The 19,997-nt window shown below is 37.5% G+C and overlaps 4 protein-coding genes and 1 long non-coding RNA gene across 5 annotated transcripts; 3 read left to right on the forward strand and 2 right to left on the reverse strand.

Moving 5' to 3' along the window:
• Positions 1-162: 162 nt before the first annotated feature.
• On the forward strand, positions 163-9,226 carry LOC103445156 (polyprenal reductase 2). Its single transcript, XM_008384143.4, has 7 exons — positions 163-534; positions 5,003-5,585; positions 6,307-6,656; positions 7,397-7,631; positions 7,957-8,055; positions 8,178-8,249; positions 8,370-9,226. Exons 2-7 carry the CDS (start codon positions 5,430-5,432, stop codon positions 8,472-8,474), a joined length of 1,017 nt encoding a protein of 338 aa, XP_008382365.2. The 5' UTR covers positions 163-534; positions 5,003-5,429; the 3' UTR covers positions 8,475-9,226.
• LOC139188447 (uncharacterized) lies at positions 897-2,725 on the forward strand. Its single transcript, XM_070805864.1, has 2 exons — positions 897-1,467; positions 1,633-2,725. The coding sequence occupies exons 1-2, from the start codon at positions 1,221-1,223 to the stop codon at positions 2,625-2,627; spliced, it is 1,242 nt and encodes a 413-aa protein (XP_070661965.1). The 5' UTR covers positions 897-1,220; the 3' UTR covers positions 2,628-2,725.
• Positions 2,862-4,994, reverse strand: LOC139188448 (glutathione S-transferase T3-like). The gene is made up of 2 exons (XM_070805865.1): positions 3,994-4,994; positions 2,862-3,725 (listed from the first exon to the last, which is right to left on the reverse strand). The coding sequence occupies exons 1-2, from the start codon at positions 4,261-4,263 to the stop codon at positions 2,994-2,996; spliced, it is 1,002 nt and encodes a 333-aa protein (XP_070661966.1). The 5' UTR covers positions 4,264-4,994; the 3' UTR covers positions 2,862-2,993.
• S6PDH (NADP-dependent D-sorbitol-6-phosphate dehydrogenase) lies at positions 8,620-12,326 on the reverse strand (the record flags this gene model as incomplete). The annotated part of the gene is given in 6 exon segments (NM_001294028.1): positions 8,620-9,097; positions 9,219-9,438; positions 9,552-9,684; positions 9,835-9,952; positions 10,218-10,312; positions 12,129-12,326. Coding segments are annotated over 6 exon segments (933 nt in total). The 3' UTR covers positions 8,620-8,866.
• On the forward strand, positions 10,357-12,334 carry LOC139188449 (uncharacterized). Its single transcript, XR_011571871.1, has 2 exons — positions 10,357-10,492; positions 10,576-12,334. It is a non-coding gene; the product is annotated as an uncharacterized lncRNA (long non-coding RNA).
• Positions 12,335-19,997: the final 7,663 nt, after the last annotated feature.

The raw sequence follows: 19,997 nt of genomic DNA on the forward strand, positions 1-19,997 counted from the left end.
AAAAAGCAAAGCAGAAAGCCAAAAGTCCATTAATAAGAATCAATCAAAAACGTCACTTAAAACTGAAACATCCAACTAGCAATTTCTGAACAGGGAATTTTGGAATTTGGTATATTTCTTAAGTGTTAAGTTTAAAAGCGTCATTATGCTATATGAATCTGCCGGAGAATAAAGGTGATGATCATTGATCAGGCAATGCACCGAGACTTCACTTGCCAAATTGTTAACGTTTACATGCGTACGAAAACGGAATAAGATTCTCTCATCTTTTCTTCTCTCTTATTTGAACGGTTACGATTAAGTTACATCAACCTCTTGTTTTGAATTTTTTGTATAGAGAAGACAACAAATAAGGAAGTGTAGGAGGAAGGGAGGTATGTAGATGCTAATATGTGGGGAGACAATCCTAACCCTACCAAAATTACCCCAATTAACGACGCTACGATACATACATACATACATACACACATACATACATACATGAATCAATGATCGGCACAGCAGCCAGCGGGAATCGGTTGAAGGCAATTAAGAGCAATTCCACCCCTGTGGACTTTGCGCCAGCACCCAGCGCATTTATCCACTCAAATGAACAGTAATAGACTGGAGTGAACAGTAATAGGCCAAGGCATCTCCACCCCTAAAAAAATGCGCTGGCACCCAGCGCATTTATTTGGTGTGTTTTTTTTTTAAGTTTATTTCGGATAAGATTTTTAACCCATTTAAAATAAAGAATAAAAAAATAAAATAGTTTTAATTTCGGATAGGATTTTTAACCAATCTCGTCACGCCACGTGTCATTATCTGAACGTACTATTTTGTGAATAGATTTCCGATATTATTTTCAACCAATCCCAACACGCCACGTGTCACTTCCATGGTACAATAATTTAGCCAAGATTTCGATAAGATTTTCAACCAATCACGTCATGCCACGTGTCATTATCCGAACGTACTATTTTGTGGATAGATTTTCGATAATATTCTCGACCAATCCTGACACGCCACGTGTCACTTCCGGTTTACAATAATTTAGCCAAGATTTCGATAAGATTTTCAACCAATCACGTAGTGCCAAGTGGCATTGTCCAGAACCTCATCCTTTCTTTTTTTGTCCATATAAACCCTACATCCCTACATCCATCCTCACACCAAGCTCAATCCTTCTTTTTAGCTCAGAATCCTTGTTCATCATTTTCAAATCTTGAGTTCTTATTACAATGTCTTCTTCAAGAAGGGTGTATAAGCAGTTGCAAGAGCAACAACAAAGGTTGTTGGCACAACAGGCAGAATTGGCCAATCTCGAGGAAGGTGGAGGTGGAGATGAGGCTTTCTTCATGGAGGAGGATGAGGATGATCACCATAGAAGGCAGAAGGCCTCACATTCCCGCCGTGTCATGGAAGCCGTGGGTCAGATAGCCAAACCAAGACGTGTTGCAAACCTCGATAGAAAAAGGGAAAAACGAGGTAAAAATCTATTGGAAGATTATTTTATTCCCAATAGCATATTCCCTGATCATGTTTTTAGACGGCGTTTTAGAATGCAACGACATTTGTTCAACAAAATCATGAGTGATATTTGCAACCATGATTCATACTTTGTGCAAAAAGAGGATGCTTTTCATGTTCTAGGTCTTATTCCCGAGCAAAAAATTACGGCATCCTTGCGAATGCTTGCATATGGAGCATCTGCAGATCAAGTGGATGAGATCGCGAGGATGGGAAAAACAACTGTTCTGGAGTCCCTGATGCGGTTTTGCTCTGCAATTGAAGCCCTCTACACCAAAGAGTACCTCCGGACACCCACGTCAAGGGACATGCGAAGGCTTCTGAGGAAGGGTGAGATGCGAGGCTTCCCTGGCATGATTGGAAGCATCGACTGCATGCACTGGACTTGGAAAAACTGTCCAAGTGCGTGGCAAGGAGCATATGGCGACAGAAAAGGAGCCAAAAGCATCATTTTGGAAGCGGTGGCTTCATTTGATACATGGATTTGGCATGCTTTTTTTGGTGTTCCAGGAGCTCAAAATGACCTAAATGTCCTTGCCCAATCCCCAGTGTTCGACGAACTGCTGCAAGGAAACTCGCCGAGATGCACATATTGGGTTAATGGTACCCAATACGAGGGATCATACTACCTTGCAGATGGCATTTACCCAAGGTGGTCAACATTTGTCAAAACAGTGCCACATCCACAGACTGAAAAGGAAAAACACTTTGCAAAATGTCAAGAAGGGTGTAGGAAGGATGTCGAGCGTTGTTTTGGTATCCTGCAAGCTCGTTGGGCGATTGTCAGGGCTGCAGCTAGAATGTTTGATGTCGAGGCTCTTCGATCCATCATGATGACGTGTATTATTCTCCATAACATGATTGTTGAAGATGAGTATGATTATGATGCCGTCGATGAATATGAGCCAGATCCGATGAACAACTCAAGAACACGTATTTATTGTGCTCATGATGGGACCGAAGATCCAGTGCAACACGAGCCGTTGGAACGTGATGGACGTTACAATGAATTGATCGTTCAGCGGTACACTAATGTGCAAGAGCCATACTGGCACGTAACCCGCCAGAATGACTTGATTGAGCACCAGTGGGGATTGCATGGAGGCGAAGATAATTAGAATGAGGCTTGTGGTTGAAGAATAAATTGTATTTTTTTTAAGTTTAAGTAATTCTATGTAGTGTGTTTTGTTTTTAAGTTTATTTGGTGAGTTTAAGTAATTCTATGTAGTGTGTTTTGTTTTTAAGTTTATTCGGTGAGTTTATGTAATTCTATATAATGTGTTTTGTTTTTAAATTTATTTGGTGAGTTTATGTAATCTTATTTCATGTGTTTAAATAAAGTACAAAAGAAATTAAATAAATAATTACATTAAAATTGCATAAGAAATTAAATAAAGTTCAAACCTAAAAAAAGAAAAAACATAAGAAATTAAATAAAGTTCTACTAGAAAAAAGAAAGAAAATACATAAAAATACATAAGAAATTAAATAAAGTCTCTCGAGTTAGGATATGTGGTGCTAGGATCTTGGTTGCCATGATTTGTGTAGCTAGAACCCCCTTGACTTGTTTCCGCATCTCTTGCACGCCTCCTACGCATGGCATCTCTTTTTTCCGATGTCCAAAAATATTTAGAATTCGGAGACAGTCCTACTAGAGACTTGCTCATAGTGTCACGATCTGCTTGAGCCATCCTTTCTTCTCGAAGCAATTCATTTTCTCGATGAAGTGCTTCTCTAACCAGCTCGTTCTCTCGATTAACTACTTCTCTTTGTCTTTCAGCCGCCGCATCACGGGCCTCAGTAGCTGCTAATATTGCTGCCATAGCAGCAACTTTTTCCTCATCTCTAGCCTTTTCTCGTGCCAAGTTTAGTTCACCTTGGCGAGCAAGTTCCTCCATATATTTAGTGTAGTCATTTTTGGAAGAACTACCTTTTTTCTTTGACGCCTTTTTACCTAGAGGCCTTAGGGACTGACGAGTCGGTTGGGTCTCGGGCACTTGTTCAGCCGTCCCTTCCGTGTCATGAAATGTGTCGGCTTCTTGTTCGGCCATGTCTGGTTCTGGAGAACTATGTAGACCCATACCGTGCATGACAACTTCTGGACCAGTTGCCACAATTTTGTATTTAGGGCAATCTTTGACAATTTGCCAACATTCCAATCTATTGAATGATTTGTTCCCGTTCTTTGAATTGTAGAATGCTTGAGCTTGTAGTGTCTATAAAAAAGTGGGATAACAGAGTGTTAAAAAATGCGGGTGTAACACAAATAAATAAATTCAAAATATTAATACGGGTGGAATGCATATAAATTACATAAAAATGACATAAGAAATTAAATAAAAATGACATAAGAAATTAAATAAAAATTACATAGAAATTAAATAAAAATTACATAAGAAATAAGATAAAAATTACATACGAAATTAAATAAATCAAAATATTAATGTGAGTGGAATGCATATAAATAAATAAAAATATTGTCACCTGATCCGCTAAACTTGTCCCACTACGGAGGTTACCGGAAGCATGAGAGATGGCGTTTTTCCAACAAGTAAATGATGCGTTGAGTTTTTTCCAACGACCTTGAAGACCTTGACTAGTTCTGGCGTTTTCTCCATGTACATCACAAAACGCTTTCGTAATTTTACTCCACATCTCTCGCTTATCCATCTCATTACCCGTAATCGGATCATGAGTAGTGTGAACCCAACATTCACACAACGTAACATCTTCAATGAGCTTCCACGAAGACATTTTTTTCTCTTAAAGTGTAGAAAATATTGAAATGTAGATAGTATAGAAAGTGTAGAAAATATTGGAATGTGGTGTAAAGGTAGAAGATGAGGGTTAGGTATTTATAGGAAAAAAAATTAACATTTTTCAAAATTTTCTGTAATTTTTTTAAAATTTTCTGTATTTTTTAATAATTTTTCTGTATTTTTTAATAATTTTTAATGAATTTTAATATAGTTAATTAATCTGGACCGTTGGATTTGAAAAATATTCAAATCCAAGAGCTAGGGAGTTGCCACGTGGCCAACGGTCATATTTCTGACCGTTGGGCCCTTTTTTTTTTTTTTTAATTTACTTTTTGTGAAAAAAACGTGGACCGTTGATCTTTGATCCGACGGTCTAGTTTAAAAGTAAAATTTAAAATTTTTTTACCGTTGGAAATCCAACGGTCTAGAAAACTAGCCGTTGGAAATCCAACGGCAGAGAGGTAGCCACGTCGCAACTCGGGGGGGGGGACTGACAGCGCCTGCACGCGGGCCCCGGCGTCTGAAAGCTTGTCGGGCACTCGCCAAACGGCTGCGTGAAGTGCACGCGCCAGCTTTTTCCCCGGTTTCTGTCTCAGTCTCTTTTGGGCTGGGCTCTTGCCCAGCTCGGGCTGGGTACCAGTCAGTTTGTTGGGGTGGACTTGATTGACAGAGGCCTGGCTTGGTTTTTGGACTGGAGGCTGGGACATTTGGTCCCCGGTGGAATTGCTCTAAAGCAAGCAGCGGAGGTGTAAATGGGGCTCAAAATGAGCTCAAAAGGGGGGCATAATAGTCTGTCTACTCGTCTAAGACATGCCGACAGGTTATAGGTTTGATTTGAATCCTAACCGTTGAATGTCATCCCACGGCTGCAGCAGTCCCCGTGTGCCTCCGGCATTCCCCTGTTGTTGTTGTATGCCAAAACCTCACGGCACGCCTGGTATCCCATAAGTATCTGCTCTGCCCACTCCCCCGTCATTGCATTCATTTCTACAATAAATTGTCTCCAGTTTTCCTGTGTCTTCTTGTTTCTCCTTTTGCATTTGCATGCGCCTTTTATCTGCAAAAATGGCGCAGAGACCCAACTGAGGAAGTGCTTAAATTTCACAGTTTCTAGCCTTTCCCAATTCGTTAAGCTCTTTTCTGATCTGGGTATTCGCTCAAATGGAGGTTGGTGTTGTTGGGTTGCTTAGAACAGCATGGATTGCTGCGACTCTGCCTATACTCATAGCCGCTCTGCCTTTTTCTTGGCTGAGCTCGTTTCGTGGGGCTGTACTGGGGTTTGCCAAGAGAGGGAAGACCATGCAGTCGTCCTCCCAGGTAACGGATTTGAGTTTTTGGCGCGAATTTGATGGGTCTATTTTGGTTTATGGTCTGTTTGGTTGGTGAGAAAGTTGAAGAAAATGGGAAACAAGGGTTTATCTGTTCAATTGTCACGGGTTTTTGAGAATGCAAATTTTTTAGTTTATTTCGTATTTTTTGTGGACCTCGTGCAAGAGTTAATGCTCTTCACCAACCAAGCTACAAGTCGTTATGAATTCCTCTATATAGTTCTGTTTGTTGAGAGTTGTCCTACGACAATGTTTGTTACGAGCCTATATGGTCTTAAGTTACTTTCTATATAATCAATTGATTTTACAGTAGAATTCCAATTTCATCATATTATCAGAGCGGGTTGTCATCGTGTGAAGCCAAACGGCCATATGCACTCCACGTCACTCAGTTGTTGTCCATGTGTAGGCTTGAAAATTCGCCATACGTGTGGGGCGTGTTGAGAGTTGTTCCACATTGGTGAGGGACAAAGTTTTCTATGTGCTTATATAGTCTTAGACTATACCCCATATAGCCAATTGGGACAAGGTTTTCTATATGCTTATATGGTCTTGGCTACTCTCCATATAACCAATTGGTTTCTCCATATAGCCAATTGGTTTTATGGTGGATCCCAATTTCATCACTTGTTCACCACATGATCAGTTTTTTATTTTTTATTTTTCCATTTCAGTAAATCTGAAATTTGTTTTCTTTTCTCAAATTGTAGAAGTTCACAGTTCCTCAAAAGTTCTTCTGCCATTTCTATTTGGTAGCCGTAGCGTGGACAACCGTATTGCTCGTTGCAACTTTGATGTATGCGTATAAAGCGGTGCCATTGGTTTCAGATTCGTTGCTTCATCCTTCACTCCCCAACCCCTACACTGGAGGTTCACATATCTTTTCATGGCACAAGTCTCATTTGATTCCTATCAGTTATAAATACAGCGTTTGGCATTCGGTCCTTCTGCTTGTATTGATGGAGGTTCAAGTCTTGAGACGCCTCTTTGAGACAATATATGTGTTCAACTATAGCTCCTCCGCTCGGATGCACATTTTCGGATATCTGACTGGCCTCTTGTAAGTTATTTCAGAATGCATATATATACATTTATATGGAGCATGCATCTTATTACTGCTTTTAACCGCGGGATCATATCCAAGATGGTTAACTGTTTGATTCTAGATTTATTAATTTTGAATCTTGATTGATTTGAGAATGTATAGGGAAATTAAGTTTTCAGTAATATGAAATTCGGTTTAAGTTTTTAACGGAGATGGCACATGCAGTGTTTGATGAATAGCCAATGAGAGACGCAGTACGCTAACCATATATGAGACCGGTTTCTAGTTATGATTCAAAAAGCTAAGGGCTCTATTCGTAACTTGAGGTTGTTTAGCTTTCATTTTTAATAATAATTCTGTTTTCCATTTTGGCTTTCGATATGAACAGGGGATTTAAACTGCTAAACAAATTATAATGGTGTAGCGTAAGAAAGCTGGTTGCAATTCATAGTCTTCTGTAACTGCAAATACAGTTTCCAATAGGTTAAGCCTAGTTAAAACGTCTAAGACTTTGTTCTTTCTTCCAAGATATGCGCTCTTCTAAATAATACATATTGCTTCAGTAATGCAAAGCTTACTACCTAGACCCATATATTTAGTGGAAGTCATAACCGACTAACCTTCTGTGCTATGGAATGAGAAATGTTAACCGTGACTATTATATGTAACTGTCAGTTTCCCCATGTATTTTGACGTTTTCTTCATCAAACGTAATAGAAGCTGTTTTACTGATTACGGTTCTTTTTTTACATTAGCTTCTACACAGCAGCACCGCTGTCACTTTGCTGCAATAATATTGCGGACATTTATAAATTTTCGATAAATGGAGTGGCTGAGTTCATTGTCAAAGGCAAGAGTAGCATGCGAGAAGTGGAATTTGATTGGTTGCAACTCGTGAATTCTCTTTTGAAGCTTGGTTGGCTCCAGTGGATTGGTGCAGCTATATTTTTTTGGGGTTGGATCCATCAGCGCCAATGTCATGCAATTCTTGTATGTCTCAGTGTCACACACACACACACACACACATCTCCTTCCTCCCCCCCCTCCCCTCCCTAACAAAAGAAACCTCTGCTTGATCCTGAATCTTTTGATCGTCACAAAAAAAAAAGAAAAAGCATGCATTTTACCTGGTTTAAAGCAATATATAAAACAAAATGGAATGGTGATATCGGTGAGATGCCGCCAAGAAATTCATCGATAGTTACTGTTTCATTTCATACCGCTGAATTAAGGGAATGTTAATATTGTGTTTCTTATCTTGATCTTCCTTGATTTTACTTTTATACTGATCCTGACATGTGAAATCTTATAACAGGGCTCGTTGCGAGAAAACAGTGAACAAAATGATGAATATGTGATTCCTCACGGTGACTGGTTTGAAATTGTTTCATCTCCACACTATCTGGCTGAGATAGTAAGTCTCACGATTCCCTTGACTGCCTGCTTAAAGAGAATTCTATTGTGACACGAATAAACTCCATACTCTTTCCAAGTCTTTGATTTATATGTTAAATTGCTATTTTTATGACGATGAAGGTTATATATGCTGGCCTTGTGGTCGCTAGTGGAGGAACAGATCTCACAATCTGGTTACTTTTTGGATTTGTGGTATGATTTCTGATGTGCTGAAAATATACGTACACATAAAGAGTGCACATAGACTGATGTCTTGGAAAGTAAACTTATTTCTCGTCCGTGTGCTTTACTCTCTTATTTGGTGTCTTTCAGGTGACAAACTTGGTATTGGCAGCAGCAGAAACACATAGGTGGTACCTCCGGAAATTTGAAAGTTATCCCAAGATACGACGCGCCATTATTCCATTTGTATACTGAGCACAAACTACAAAAGCTACTCGACTGGCAAAGGTAATTGAGTGTAAAGCTATTCGACTCCGCAGGATTCAATTCAAATGAACAAGTAAGCAACATATAATTTGTGCAAATATGTAATTTGTTACATTAAACTATACATGATTTTCTTTAATAACTCATTTATTAAGTACCAAAAAAAATACAAGGGCCGTTTATTATATTTTCCTTTGCAAGGCCTAATGCAAAGGGCGAATAATGAAGTTTTCAAACTAGCAGATAGATGAGCTTCTGGAAAATTATATGAAGCTCAGTTTATTGTAAGTAAGATTCACGATAGTTTCCATTTCGCTTCCGTTGAACAGCCTTGGAAGAAGTTGCGGAGGCAGCAATTCGAAGGTTTTTGAATGGCACGCTTATGCATACACGTCTAAGCCCCAAGTCTTGGAAGGTAGACTGGTACGATACTTCCTGTCGATACTGTAGATGAGCTGCATGTCTTCATCGCTCAGCTGGAATTCAAGAACCTCCAAATTCTCTTTCAATCGCTGAATTTTCGATGATTTTGGAATCACTGCTGTTTTCCTCTGAATTCCCCACCTCAGACAGATTTGTGCCACGCTCTTTCCGTATTTCTTAGCCACATCCTGTAAATGAAACGCTTGAGTGAGCATACGTTTGTGAATCATTAGTATGGTTGTATTTTTACTAGCGCTACGATCCAGTTGTATTCCATATGGTGTGTGTGCTAAAAGAGAGAAGACTTACATTGAGAACTGGATCATCCAAAGGTGAAACAGAACCAAACATATCCTTGTTGGCAGCAGCACCTCCGAGAGGGGTGTGAGCTGTGGGAAGAACGCCGTGTTTCATACAGAATTTGACGAGAGAGTCGCGCTGGAAATAGGGGTGGGTTTCAAATTGGCTCACAGCAGGCTTTATTTTGGAGTAAGCCAAGCAATCTCTAGTTAGAAAGAGCTCATAGTTGCTGCAAAACGGAAGCCGATGATCATTTGGTTTAGTGACATTCACTGGTCAATTCTAGATAATCGAGTTTGGATACATAGATGAAAGTCTAGCATAAATGCTTATGGGATGTACCTGAGACCAATGCTGCGAACTAAGCCCAAAGAGACGGTCTTTTCCATGCCCTCCCAGGTTTGTTGAAGGGAAATTGTTACATCGATGTCCAACACCTTATCCTCGCCCAAAAGACTGGCAGTTTTACCAATTGCTGTGACCATACAGCAAAGCAAAATAAATACCAATTCATTGTAAATTAACTATTTATAATTATGTAACGTTACAGCGTTGAGTGACACAATAATCTAACCACAGAGAGAGAGAGAGAGAGAGAGAGAGAGAGAGAGAGAGAGAGAGGTACCATTGTGCTTTGTGGGCATTGGGTAGTGAACCAGGTAGAGATCCAGATAATCTATCTGAAGCTTCTCGAGGCTGTTCTTACAGGCCTCCACCACATGCCCATGGTCTGAATTCCAAATCTGCAATATAAGAACAACAAAATTATATTTTAGTCTCTTTGGAAAATGTGAGATAAACTCTAATACTTCGTTGTTTGCGTTGCAATCTTGATATATTTTTGTTCATTCATGAGTAAGAGTATTAGATTTGACTCTTATAAATGACGACTTAATACTTGGTCATCACCGGTCCGTTTTGTGGCGTAGCCTAAATTTGTCACACCAATTTTATTTTATAAAAGTAGCAAAATAAAAAAATAAAAAAGGGTAAATAAATTAAACCGACCTTGGTGGTAATGAAAAGTTCTTCCCTCTTAACAAGTCCAGTCTTAAATGCTTCTGCAAGTGCTTCTCCAACGTCTGCTTCACTTTTGTAATGAGCTGCGATATCAAAATAATTTACCATTATTAAGCATACAACAATAACTAATCTGAAATTAAATTTACAACATGAAGACCAAAATGTCTGGTTTTTATTCTAAAAATCAACTTTGCAAGTAGTTAATTGTTCCTGATAATTAAGACACTCTTCTTCTGACCACTCTCTCGCGTTTATTATTAGTATTATTATTATTTTATTTCCCAAGGTGAGAAGCAAATTAAGCAACCATGGGGTGGGAACTTGGATTATTCCTCATCCCAAGGTAAGAAGCAAACAAGGGACTGGATTATGGTTATTCCTTTTCCCAAGGTGAGACGCAAACTTGGGATTGGTCCAAAAACATAGGGAACCAAGGTATGCCACTCATTTGTCTTGTCCACCAGAACACAACAGTACCTTAGCCTAGTTCGTCATGTTGTGCTCTCGGATGTATAAATTTTCAGAGTTTCGAGAACACAGTCGAATACAATAAGTGAAATAATTTAAGAAAATTATTATTAGCACTTTAATAATTTTTTTTGGTACTTTAAATTTTTTATAATTAGAAAAAAATACATATATGATGAGTGTAGAATGAAATTTTTTTAGTGATAATAACAATTTCCTAATTTAATTGGTAGCAATTTTTTTCTAAATTTTTAACTAATTGTATTATTACAGATAGCGTACTAATTGTGTTCTCGACACACTAAAAATTTTCTTTAGTGAAGGTGCACTTAATCGCGTCCTAAAAGACAAACTGCCATTTTTGGAAAAAACCATAATACCCTTTTCGGCCTAAACTAAAAAAAGTAAAAGATTAAACACTTATTTATACAACTCATAGTAACCAAACCTGTGTTTTTGTTTGATTGTTTTGTTTATAAAAATTCATATGTTTGCATAAGTCAAGTTCATTTCTAACATGGTCAATATAAATAATTTTCTTTTTAACTAAGCTAAATGAAAACAATTTTTCCTCCTCAATTAAAGAATACCACTTAAAAACTTTCTCTTCATCGACCTCGTTTAAAAGCACAAGATGTTTATTGATATAAGGTATTGAAAATATTTTATGACCTCAAACGAATTATCATAATTTTTCAACCAAATAATATTGAGAAAAAGAAAATCAAAATCTCAAATGCATGGATGCAGTAACATAAGCATACAGTGGCTAGCGACATATAGTAATATTTTTCTCAGAATATATAAATACACATATATTAATTAATTTTACTAAACTATAAAAGTAACAAACGGGGTTCCCATGGTTTTGACTCCTTTACAAACTACATCCATTTTTTTATTTGATAGTTACATGTGACCAAAAATAGTTACGTTAACATTGCAGCACCGCTGCTTTATGGCGTGTACACTCTTTTCTTGTTTCTGAAAAATCTTCTGTGCATGATGCATGTGATTTCCTTTACCAAATTGCTAATGGAAAAAAACCAGTTAAACCCTTTAGTACTTCAGCTAGGTAAAGTGAAATCCCTTGAAAGGTTGGGTCGTTTTTTCTGATAATGACCTCAATCCGTAGCCGTGTACGTAGACATAAAACGATGGTTCTATAATATGACAGCTATGAGTAAGAATATTGATTAATACTAGCAAGGGAGCATTATTGTTCAATAGTCAAAGTCTAATATTTGATTATCCCTTCTTTAATATCGATTGTGTTAAAAAAAGATAAATACGGAATGAAGTAAGTGAAAAATAAAACAAGGATTAACAAACACATCCCCTTTCTTTGCGGTTGAATATAAAGCAGAATAATATGTAGACATGCATGAATAATGTAAAAAACGAGGAGGTGAGGGATGGAGGGTATACCAGCACAGTCAAAATGGCGATAGCCAATCTTAATAGCATTTAAGATGACCTCTTTAAGCTCGTCCTTCTCCAGACGCCAAAGGCCGAGACCGATGACCGGCATCTCGTAGCCACTGCTCAGGGTGACGGTGGACATGTTTTCTCACTCTCCAAACTCTCTCAGCGACTGCTGCAGCCTGTTTCTGTTTTTCTCTCGTCTGGCTTTGTGTATGAGTTTGAAGTATGCTACTAGGTTGGTGCCGCTCATGCCTTTATATAGCTGCATGGGCGTGAGATAAGGAATATATTTGGAACGAAAAAGAAAAGTAAAAAGCTTTATGGCTCTTGGAGGCTCCACATAATAATGGAATGAACGTGATGTGCCATATAATTTTGTCCGGTGACGTTGCAGTATCTGATAGGGTCTGTCTGATAACAAAATTTATTTAATTAGAATTTTGAGAAATTTTAATAATATCGCTTGTAATAAGAAGATATTTAATTAGAATAACCTAAAATAGTAATATTACTTCTAATAATAGAAAAACTATTGAATTAGGTTTTTATTTATTTTTATTTATACAAATCTAGTGATATCCAAGTAGAATTCAAGAGAACATTTCATAAAAATCTGAATATATTCAATTAGAATTTTAAACAAAATTTTAAAAATCCACGTGCATGATCGATTAGGATTTGTTTTAAGGGATTTTAAAAAGAGAGCTTATTAAAAGTCTATAGATTTCTTGGTACATTTAATTAGGATTTTAAAAACTAAGTTTGTAAAAGCGCACAAAAATATGAATGCATTCAATTAGTATTTTTAAAGATTCTAATTACAACTTCAAAGGATTCTGAGTTAGGATTTCAACAGAGTATATAAAACTCTTACAAAATTGGAGTGTATTCAATTAAGGAGTTTTTAAAGGTTCAGCCGCATTCAAAAGGATTTGATTTCAAAGAATTTTAAAAGGGATGTGTTATCCGCACACCTTCTTAATTTGCAGCCGTCGGATTGAATGAATTAAAATAAAAAATCAAATGACAGAAATTAACAAGGTGTGGTGTGAAAAGTAAAAAGAGGATGTATGGATAGCACACCCCTTTTAAAAAGTGAGGGTTTAAGTGGATTTGGAGGTATTTGATATAATATTTTTAAGTATTCCACAAATCGAGCCCTCCCTCTAAGATTTCGAGGGAATTCACTCCAAATTCATGCTCATTTGGGAAGTGCTTTTAATTGACTGAAAGCGCTTTGAAAAAAATGTTTTTGAAATCAATCTTAGTAAAAATGCAAGTTAATCCGAAAAAGGCACTTAAAGGCTTCATGCAAGAAGTACATATATAATTGATGCTTCTTGCAAGGACTTCAAGTGCTTTTGGAACCCAAACCATTTTCTCTAAAAGTGGTTTCGATTATACAAAAGCATTTCCCAAACGAGCCTTAAAACTCTAAGCTCGTTCTCTTGATCACTTGATGAACAATGATTCATGATCATTCACAATTGAATTTGATATCTGAGTTGAGAATAAAATTAAAAGTATGTGTACAAAACTCCACCCTTCATGACCAAGAAAACATTTATGTTAAAGCTCCATCAAACTTTATAGGTTGTAATCCTTCAAAATCTCTACTGAATACACCCATTCGTTTTTGTTTGTTTAATTAAAATCAATAAAAAGGATACAAAAAGAGAATGCGAAATAACAATTTGATAGTTAATCCTATTTCGAAATTGCTTTTAAATTTTTGTTTAGGTTATTCTTTTTTTTTTTGTTGCCAGTCATTTTTAGGTACCCGTCATTCCACACATTAATTATTTCGTTTGGCCCGAACCCATCACTCTCATTACCTCCCTTTCTTTCCCCATTGTTTTTTTCTCGGTACATTAATATTTTCTCTCTCTATCTTTTCCTTCATTTGTCTAAAGGCGTTCATCTTTTACCTCAGCAGAAAATAAGATGGTTAAGGCAAAAAGATAGATAAGGTAAGTGAGCAATGCTAATCTCAATTTGTAAGAAGACTGACTCTTTAGGTAAAGTTCTTTTATGAAGCAACTCTTTAAATCTTATTAGTCTTGTATTTATCTCTCATCATATATGAGTTGTATGATTAGAGACATAACACATAGTCGTATATAACCGGCTACAAAAAATTAAAATTCAGCCTCAGTATATATGAATATCATAATTATGTATATACTCTTTATACTGTGACAGATATATATAATGCATTGAAAGACATAACACATAGTTGCAATCATGCGCACAAACGATTTTATGCTGTGTAGAGTCATGTAAGTTGTACGTATTTAACTGACTCAAACGAGTATAACTGACTGTAGGAAAAGAAACACCTCAATGCCGCCCCTCCATATCAACACCACACCCATCGATGCTGATTCATACAGTGCCACACAGAGACATGAGACAAGACAAAGGGTTTCAACCTATGGTTCTTTCTGACCACACAAATACTAATCCCTAAACCATAAAAGTCAAGTACACTTGAGCCACCCCTTCAAAAATTGTCCATACCTCTCTCCCGCTAGCTAGCAGGATTGCAGACGTGAGGGGATTGGGGTATACAGGTGTCAGGTGAAAATCCAGCTGATCATGATCATCCTCTTGTTGCTTGTTTGGCCTTCGTCCTAGTTGCATGCACCACTAGTCACAATATATATATAGTAATTAGTCTGAAAAAACACTCCAAAAATGCTGGCTAAGAAGCCCAACTTTTGACAACCTTCTATCGTTTATCCTTTCCTCTCTGATTTATTTTGATTAGCACCTTGTCCTCTTTCAACTAACCATTAGGCCATTTTTACGTGGCGTGCTCTTACTGGTCTAGGATTTGACCTAGTAGGGCCATCGTTATACCATCAACCAATCAGCTGGCATGGGGGGTCTTTGTTTTTCCGATGGGCAGGGCATGTGCACTGGGCAGTGGTCAATTGATAGAAGAGGCTGTACGTAACAACGAAACTAGTTACGTGCATGAATGATGGAAAGGCAAGAAAATCTAAACGTAAGAAGAAAAAAGCTGTACTGTTTCATTGGTCTGAAAGCCTCGACTATTAAGAAGCGACAATATCTACCGGTGATATTTTATCAACATCTTTTGAGGTTTATATTTATTCAGCTGGAAGCCACAAGTTTTCAAGAATATACTAAACATTATTCTCATTCGTATTAGGATGGTCAGTGGAAACTTTTAACACGACTCGAGGTCGACAGGAAGCTAGCTAGCCGATGGATTAGGGTTAATTGATAGTTATTTACCATGAACACGAACACGATATGAACCGCCAAAATGAATACGGACATACGTAGTGAACCGCTAACACGAATGATATTCAAGCGAGATTAGCGTCAAACACAAGTAACATAATTTTGACAAATCCACTATCTAGTCTTATTTGGAGAAAATTATTATTTCCATTTCTTAATATATTGTATGAGCAAATCATTGAATAATTATAGATCTACTTTTTATATTTGTGACTCTAACACGAACGTGAACAAGTTGTGTTGGTTCGGAAAATCTTACACGTAACAAGGCGGGTGAGTGTTTTTGTATGAATATATCCTACCACATATTGATGGACTAACAGTTCGTACCACATGAGATGACATCATACTTTTGACTGATAAGTCAAATCATATGCCAAATCAGAATTGGTGACTCCAAAAGATAAATTTTTGAAAGTTCGAGCTCGAATCGGGAGTTCTGAAACTTCACTTGCTTTCCACTACAAAACCTCTTGTAATTAGTTGGGTGAGTGCATTTAAAAGTGGAGCATGCTAACAATGGATTGCTAAGCATGGTGACTGAGAGAAATGCTCGCAATTGTGGCTGTCATGTAGGATATCCAGGTGCTTGTGTCTTTCTAATATTTCATTTTCCCCATTTTCTCTATACATATACAATATGTAGTTGAATATCAGAGTGCACAACGAACAAGACTAACAAATAATAAGAATATTATTAAAAGAACGAGAATGCCGAAACGGCTACAAAACCCTAAGAAACTACATTGTGGCTAACTTGATTCTCAAACTAAATTACAAGCTCTATTTATAGAGCAATAAACCTAAGAAACCCTAATGCGTAAATGCCAAAATACCCTACTACAAAATCAAATCAAATATCTAATTAATTTCCTAAATAAACCTAATAAATTCCAACAACCCCCGTCAAACTCATGGCGGTACACGACATGGGTTTGCCAAAGTGATGTGGATGCAAGCTCCGTTATACTATCTTTCGATGCCAATTTCAATACGAAATTCCATCGGTGCAAGTGCAAGATCCCAAATTCCAGTGCCAGTGCCAATGCCAATGTAAGATTTCAATGCCAGTGCCAGTGCAAGATTCCATGCAAGTGCCAGTGCAAGATTCCATGCCAGTGTCAGTGCAAAATTTCCATGCCAGTGCAAAATTTCCATGCTAGTGCAAATTCCAACTTCCGAACAAACAAACAAAAAATCCAATTTACTTTGTCCACAACATCACTCAAGTGATCACCAGTCCAAGCACTCGAGTGATGATTGATCCAACAGAACTCTTGTGTACGCAACAAATGACCCAACAAAACAATCCTCATCCCAAGTCAACGAATTTACTTTTCCTCTTTTTTTTTTTTTTTTTTTTTTTTACTTTTTTTTGCCTTTGCTTTTCTTTTCTTTTCTTTTTACCTGGGGTCTTCTCCTGATCACGTAAAACAATGCAGCAATCAATTCCATTGCACATTGCAGAACGAGTTGGTGCGGATACGATTGCGGACGGGTGTAGAAAACGGATAGGGTGCTGATGAGACAGTGCGGTGTTGATGAAGGTGGTGACTAAGAATTTGCAGAACAGGAAAATACCAACTAACAATCTAAAACGAACGATGAGCAAGACAAACAAATTGATATGAATCAAGGGCAAATTAAATCCCGAAGGATCAAACCTGCTATGATACCAAGTTGAATATCAGAGTGCGCAACGAACAAGACTAACAAATAATAAGAATATTATTAAAAGAACGAGAATGCCGAAATGGCTACAAAACCCTAAGAGACTACATTATGGCTAACTTGATTCTCAAACTAAGAAACCCTAATGCATAAATGCCAAAAAATACCCTACTACAAAATCAAATCAAATCTCTAATTAATTTCCTAAATAAACCTAATAAATTCCAATAGTTTGAAGGATGTTTTAAAGAGGGCGTGTCACGAGTTATCCTGGAGAGAGGATACAGCAGGTCCGGGGCCAAGCTATTAAACTTGAGATAACTTTCAAAAATATTTGCAACAGACCGCAAGGTTACGAGCTTGTATCTATGTACCTGAGATTCCGTATTGAATCTTTTGAAAAATGGAGGTTTTGGATTTGAATTGCCCCATGACATTGTTGCAGTAAAAAAGAAAAAATGGGCACCCAATTCTTGTTGATTCTCTATGAAATTATAGAAACAACAGAACATGAAAAAACAATTCTGAGCCATTTATAAACTATCGCCAATCATCCACACATAACCCATATTTACATAAAGCTGCACCAAACATACTTGTGACGAAAGCAAACAAATAAAAATAAAATACCCAATATATTAAAGATCCTAGAACCCGATGGTGTGATGTCATGCTTTTAAGTTTAATTTTGTGGGTTTCATATTGTTGTTAGTAAGGATGATGGTTGTTTAAGTTGTGCGATTTTGTTTTTTTTTAAGAAAATTCGACAGTGAAGTCAAAAAATAAATTACACTTAGTCTGAATGGACTTAAATTTTATCCCTCATATAACAACAAAAAGACAAGAAAATATACATAAAAAGAGATGGAAATAAATCTTACCCTTCTAAATAAAAAATACACAATAAAACGAGCGGAACGTAAACATGACCCCTCTAATGCCAAACCTAAAAGGTCTAAACCTATAAAACAAGTTGAAAAACACCAAAGGGTTAGGAATAAAACAAGAAAGTGAAACAAACCTGTATGCTGAGATGCACATTTATTTGAGAAGCGGAAGCCAGACAAGTCTACATAGGCCTCATTTAATATTTTTTTCCAACAAAAATTGCTTTTTTTAGTTAAGCGGTTAAAAAATTGATAAAAATAAATATCCTGCTCATTTTAAAAGCAATTGCCTCTAGACAACAACTTTTAAAAGTAGATTATATGTTGCTTTTAAAAGTTGCTTTAATAAAAAGCGAAGTTGATCTTTAGCGTATGTTTCCAATTCCTGTAATTCTCTCATTAGTTTTTAAAAATGACATATTTATCCTTCGACACACATCTTATCTCTTGGAGAATAAAGTTACCGTCACCACCTATCACTAGAAACACTAACCTTACACCACCGTCGTAGTTACCCACCACTATTGTTGCCAGCAAGAATATAATAAAGAATAAATAAGAAACATAATTGTAAAAGATAAATGATGAAATCCTTATCTATAGAGGTATGTGCATGTCGCCCTAGGACGCTTATAGTTTATGGGATTTTCTGCAGCAGCATCATCATCGGACAGGTTCCTACCATTGTATGAGCTTCGTGATCCTTCAACCAATCATAAAGCAATGGTGGTTATTGCCCTAGCTTTTGTTGTTGCTCACGGTAGACATCATTGGTTGGTGAAATATGATTCTTCACTTAATGAAAGCATCAACTATTTGAACCAAATTCGCGTACATCAATGGATGGAGACAATAGTTGAACGGAATCACCCATGAACTCCGGTGAGGGGTGAATGGGGTTGATTGGGGGCGCGGGGGGGGGGGGGGGGTGGGTGGGAGTTTGATAGAAAATATGTATGTAGTGGGGATCATAATAGAGATGATTAGAGAGAGATCCCTTAGGTAAATACCCAAGTTAGGGTATTTATAGTGTCATGCCTCGATCTCGACATACGTTTAGGATCGACGATTGACATCAACAAATACCTGTACTTCTATCATACCATACGGTACACACTTTCACGATCCAATTGCGTAGTAATTTTTTGTATACATTATGGCTGCATCTAACCTCCTTGTTAGACTGCCTACATACCCTAAACAGGGATCAAGCTATTTGTAGTTTTTCATTCACTACATTCGAACATTCATCACATAAACCACTATGTCTCTACCACGATTCAGGCATGCAACATCTCAAGGTACATTCGATAAAGCACAATAATATTATCTAGTCATCTTGTCATTCACACACACATATGCTTTCCAACACCATTCAATAATCACAGCAACCAATAAAACATACAATACATCGAAATGCAGGGCTAGAGCGACACGGTTTGGCCGAAGCCTACATCTCTGAAGCTATCTCAAATGAAATCCAAGGAACCAACGAGTCAAGTGATGCGATTTCGGACCACTCAACAAAATGCATCAACATCGGATTCCGGACCACTCAACACAACCAAAATACCAAACGGGATTCCAGACCACTTAACAGAATCCAAACTAGGATACAATTTCGGACCACTCAACGAAATCGCAGAGTAGAAGGGATTCCAGACCTCTAAACGGAATCCGAGTGGATACAATTCCGGACCACTCAATGAAATCGTGAAGTACAATAGATATCGGACCACTCAACGGAGTACGAGGGATTCCAGACCACTCAATGGAATCCAGACGGAGCAGGGAATCAGACCACTCAACGGAACCCCAGTGGAACCCAGTTCCAGATCACTCAACGGAACCGAGCGGAAGTCCAAGAAATATAACAACGCTCGAAGAAACAATACATGAACCAAATACTTAATTTAGAAGGGCTAAACGAAACAAGAAGTGAAATAAGGAAACAAGATGTGAAACAAGTGTCAAAGCAACAAACCCCATGACAATGGTTAACGGTCCACTACTAGTCGTCACATTTCATCACATCATGCCA

The sequence above is a fragment of the Malus domestica genome, chromosome 10 (genome assembly GCF_042453785.1).
Source record: "Malus domestica chromosome 10, GDT2T_hap1".
Taxonomy (NCBI): Eukaryota; Viridiplantae; Streptophyta; class Magnoliopsida; order Rosales; family Rosaceae; genus Malus; species Malus domestica.

Bases quoted from the DNA above. Each gene is read 5' to 3' on its own strand.
- LOC139188447 (XM_070805864.1), top strand. From the start codon at position 1,221: ATGTCTTCTTCAAGAAGGGTGTATAAGCAGTTGCAAGAGCAACAACAA. The intron at 1,468-1,632 runs GTAAAAATCTAT...TTCATGTTCTAG, and splicing joins TAGAAAAAGGGAAAAACGAG to GTCTTATTCCCGAGCAAAAA.
- LOC139188448 (XM_070805865.1), bottom strand. From the start codon at position 4,263: ATGTCTTCGTGGAAGCTCATTGAAGATGTTACGTTGTGTGAATGTTGG. The intron at 3,726-3,993 runs GTGACAATATTT...ACTTTTTTATAG, and splicing joins GGACAAGTTTAGCGGATCAG to ACACTACAAGCTCAAGCATT.
- LOC103445156 (XM_008384143.4), top strand. From the start codon at position 5,430: ATGGAGGTTGGTGTTGTTGGGTTGCTTAGAACAGCATGGATTGCTGCG. The intron at 5,586-6,306 runs GTAACGGATTTG...CTCAAATTGTAG, and splicing joins CCATGCAGTCGTCCTCCCAG to AAGTTCACAGTTCCTCAAAA. The intron at 7,632-7,956 runs GTATGTCTCAGT...ATCTTATAACAG, and splicing joins GCCAATGTCATGCAATTCTT to GGCTCGTTGCGAGAAAACAG.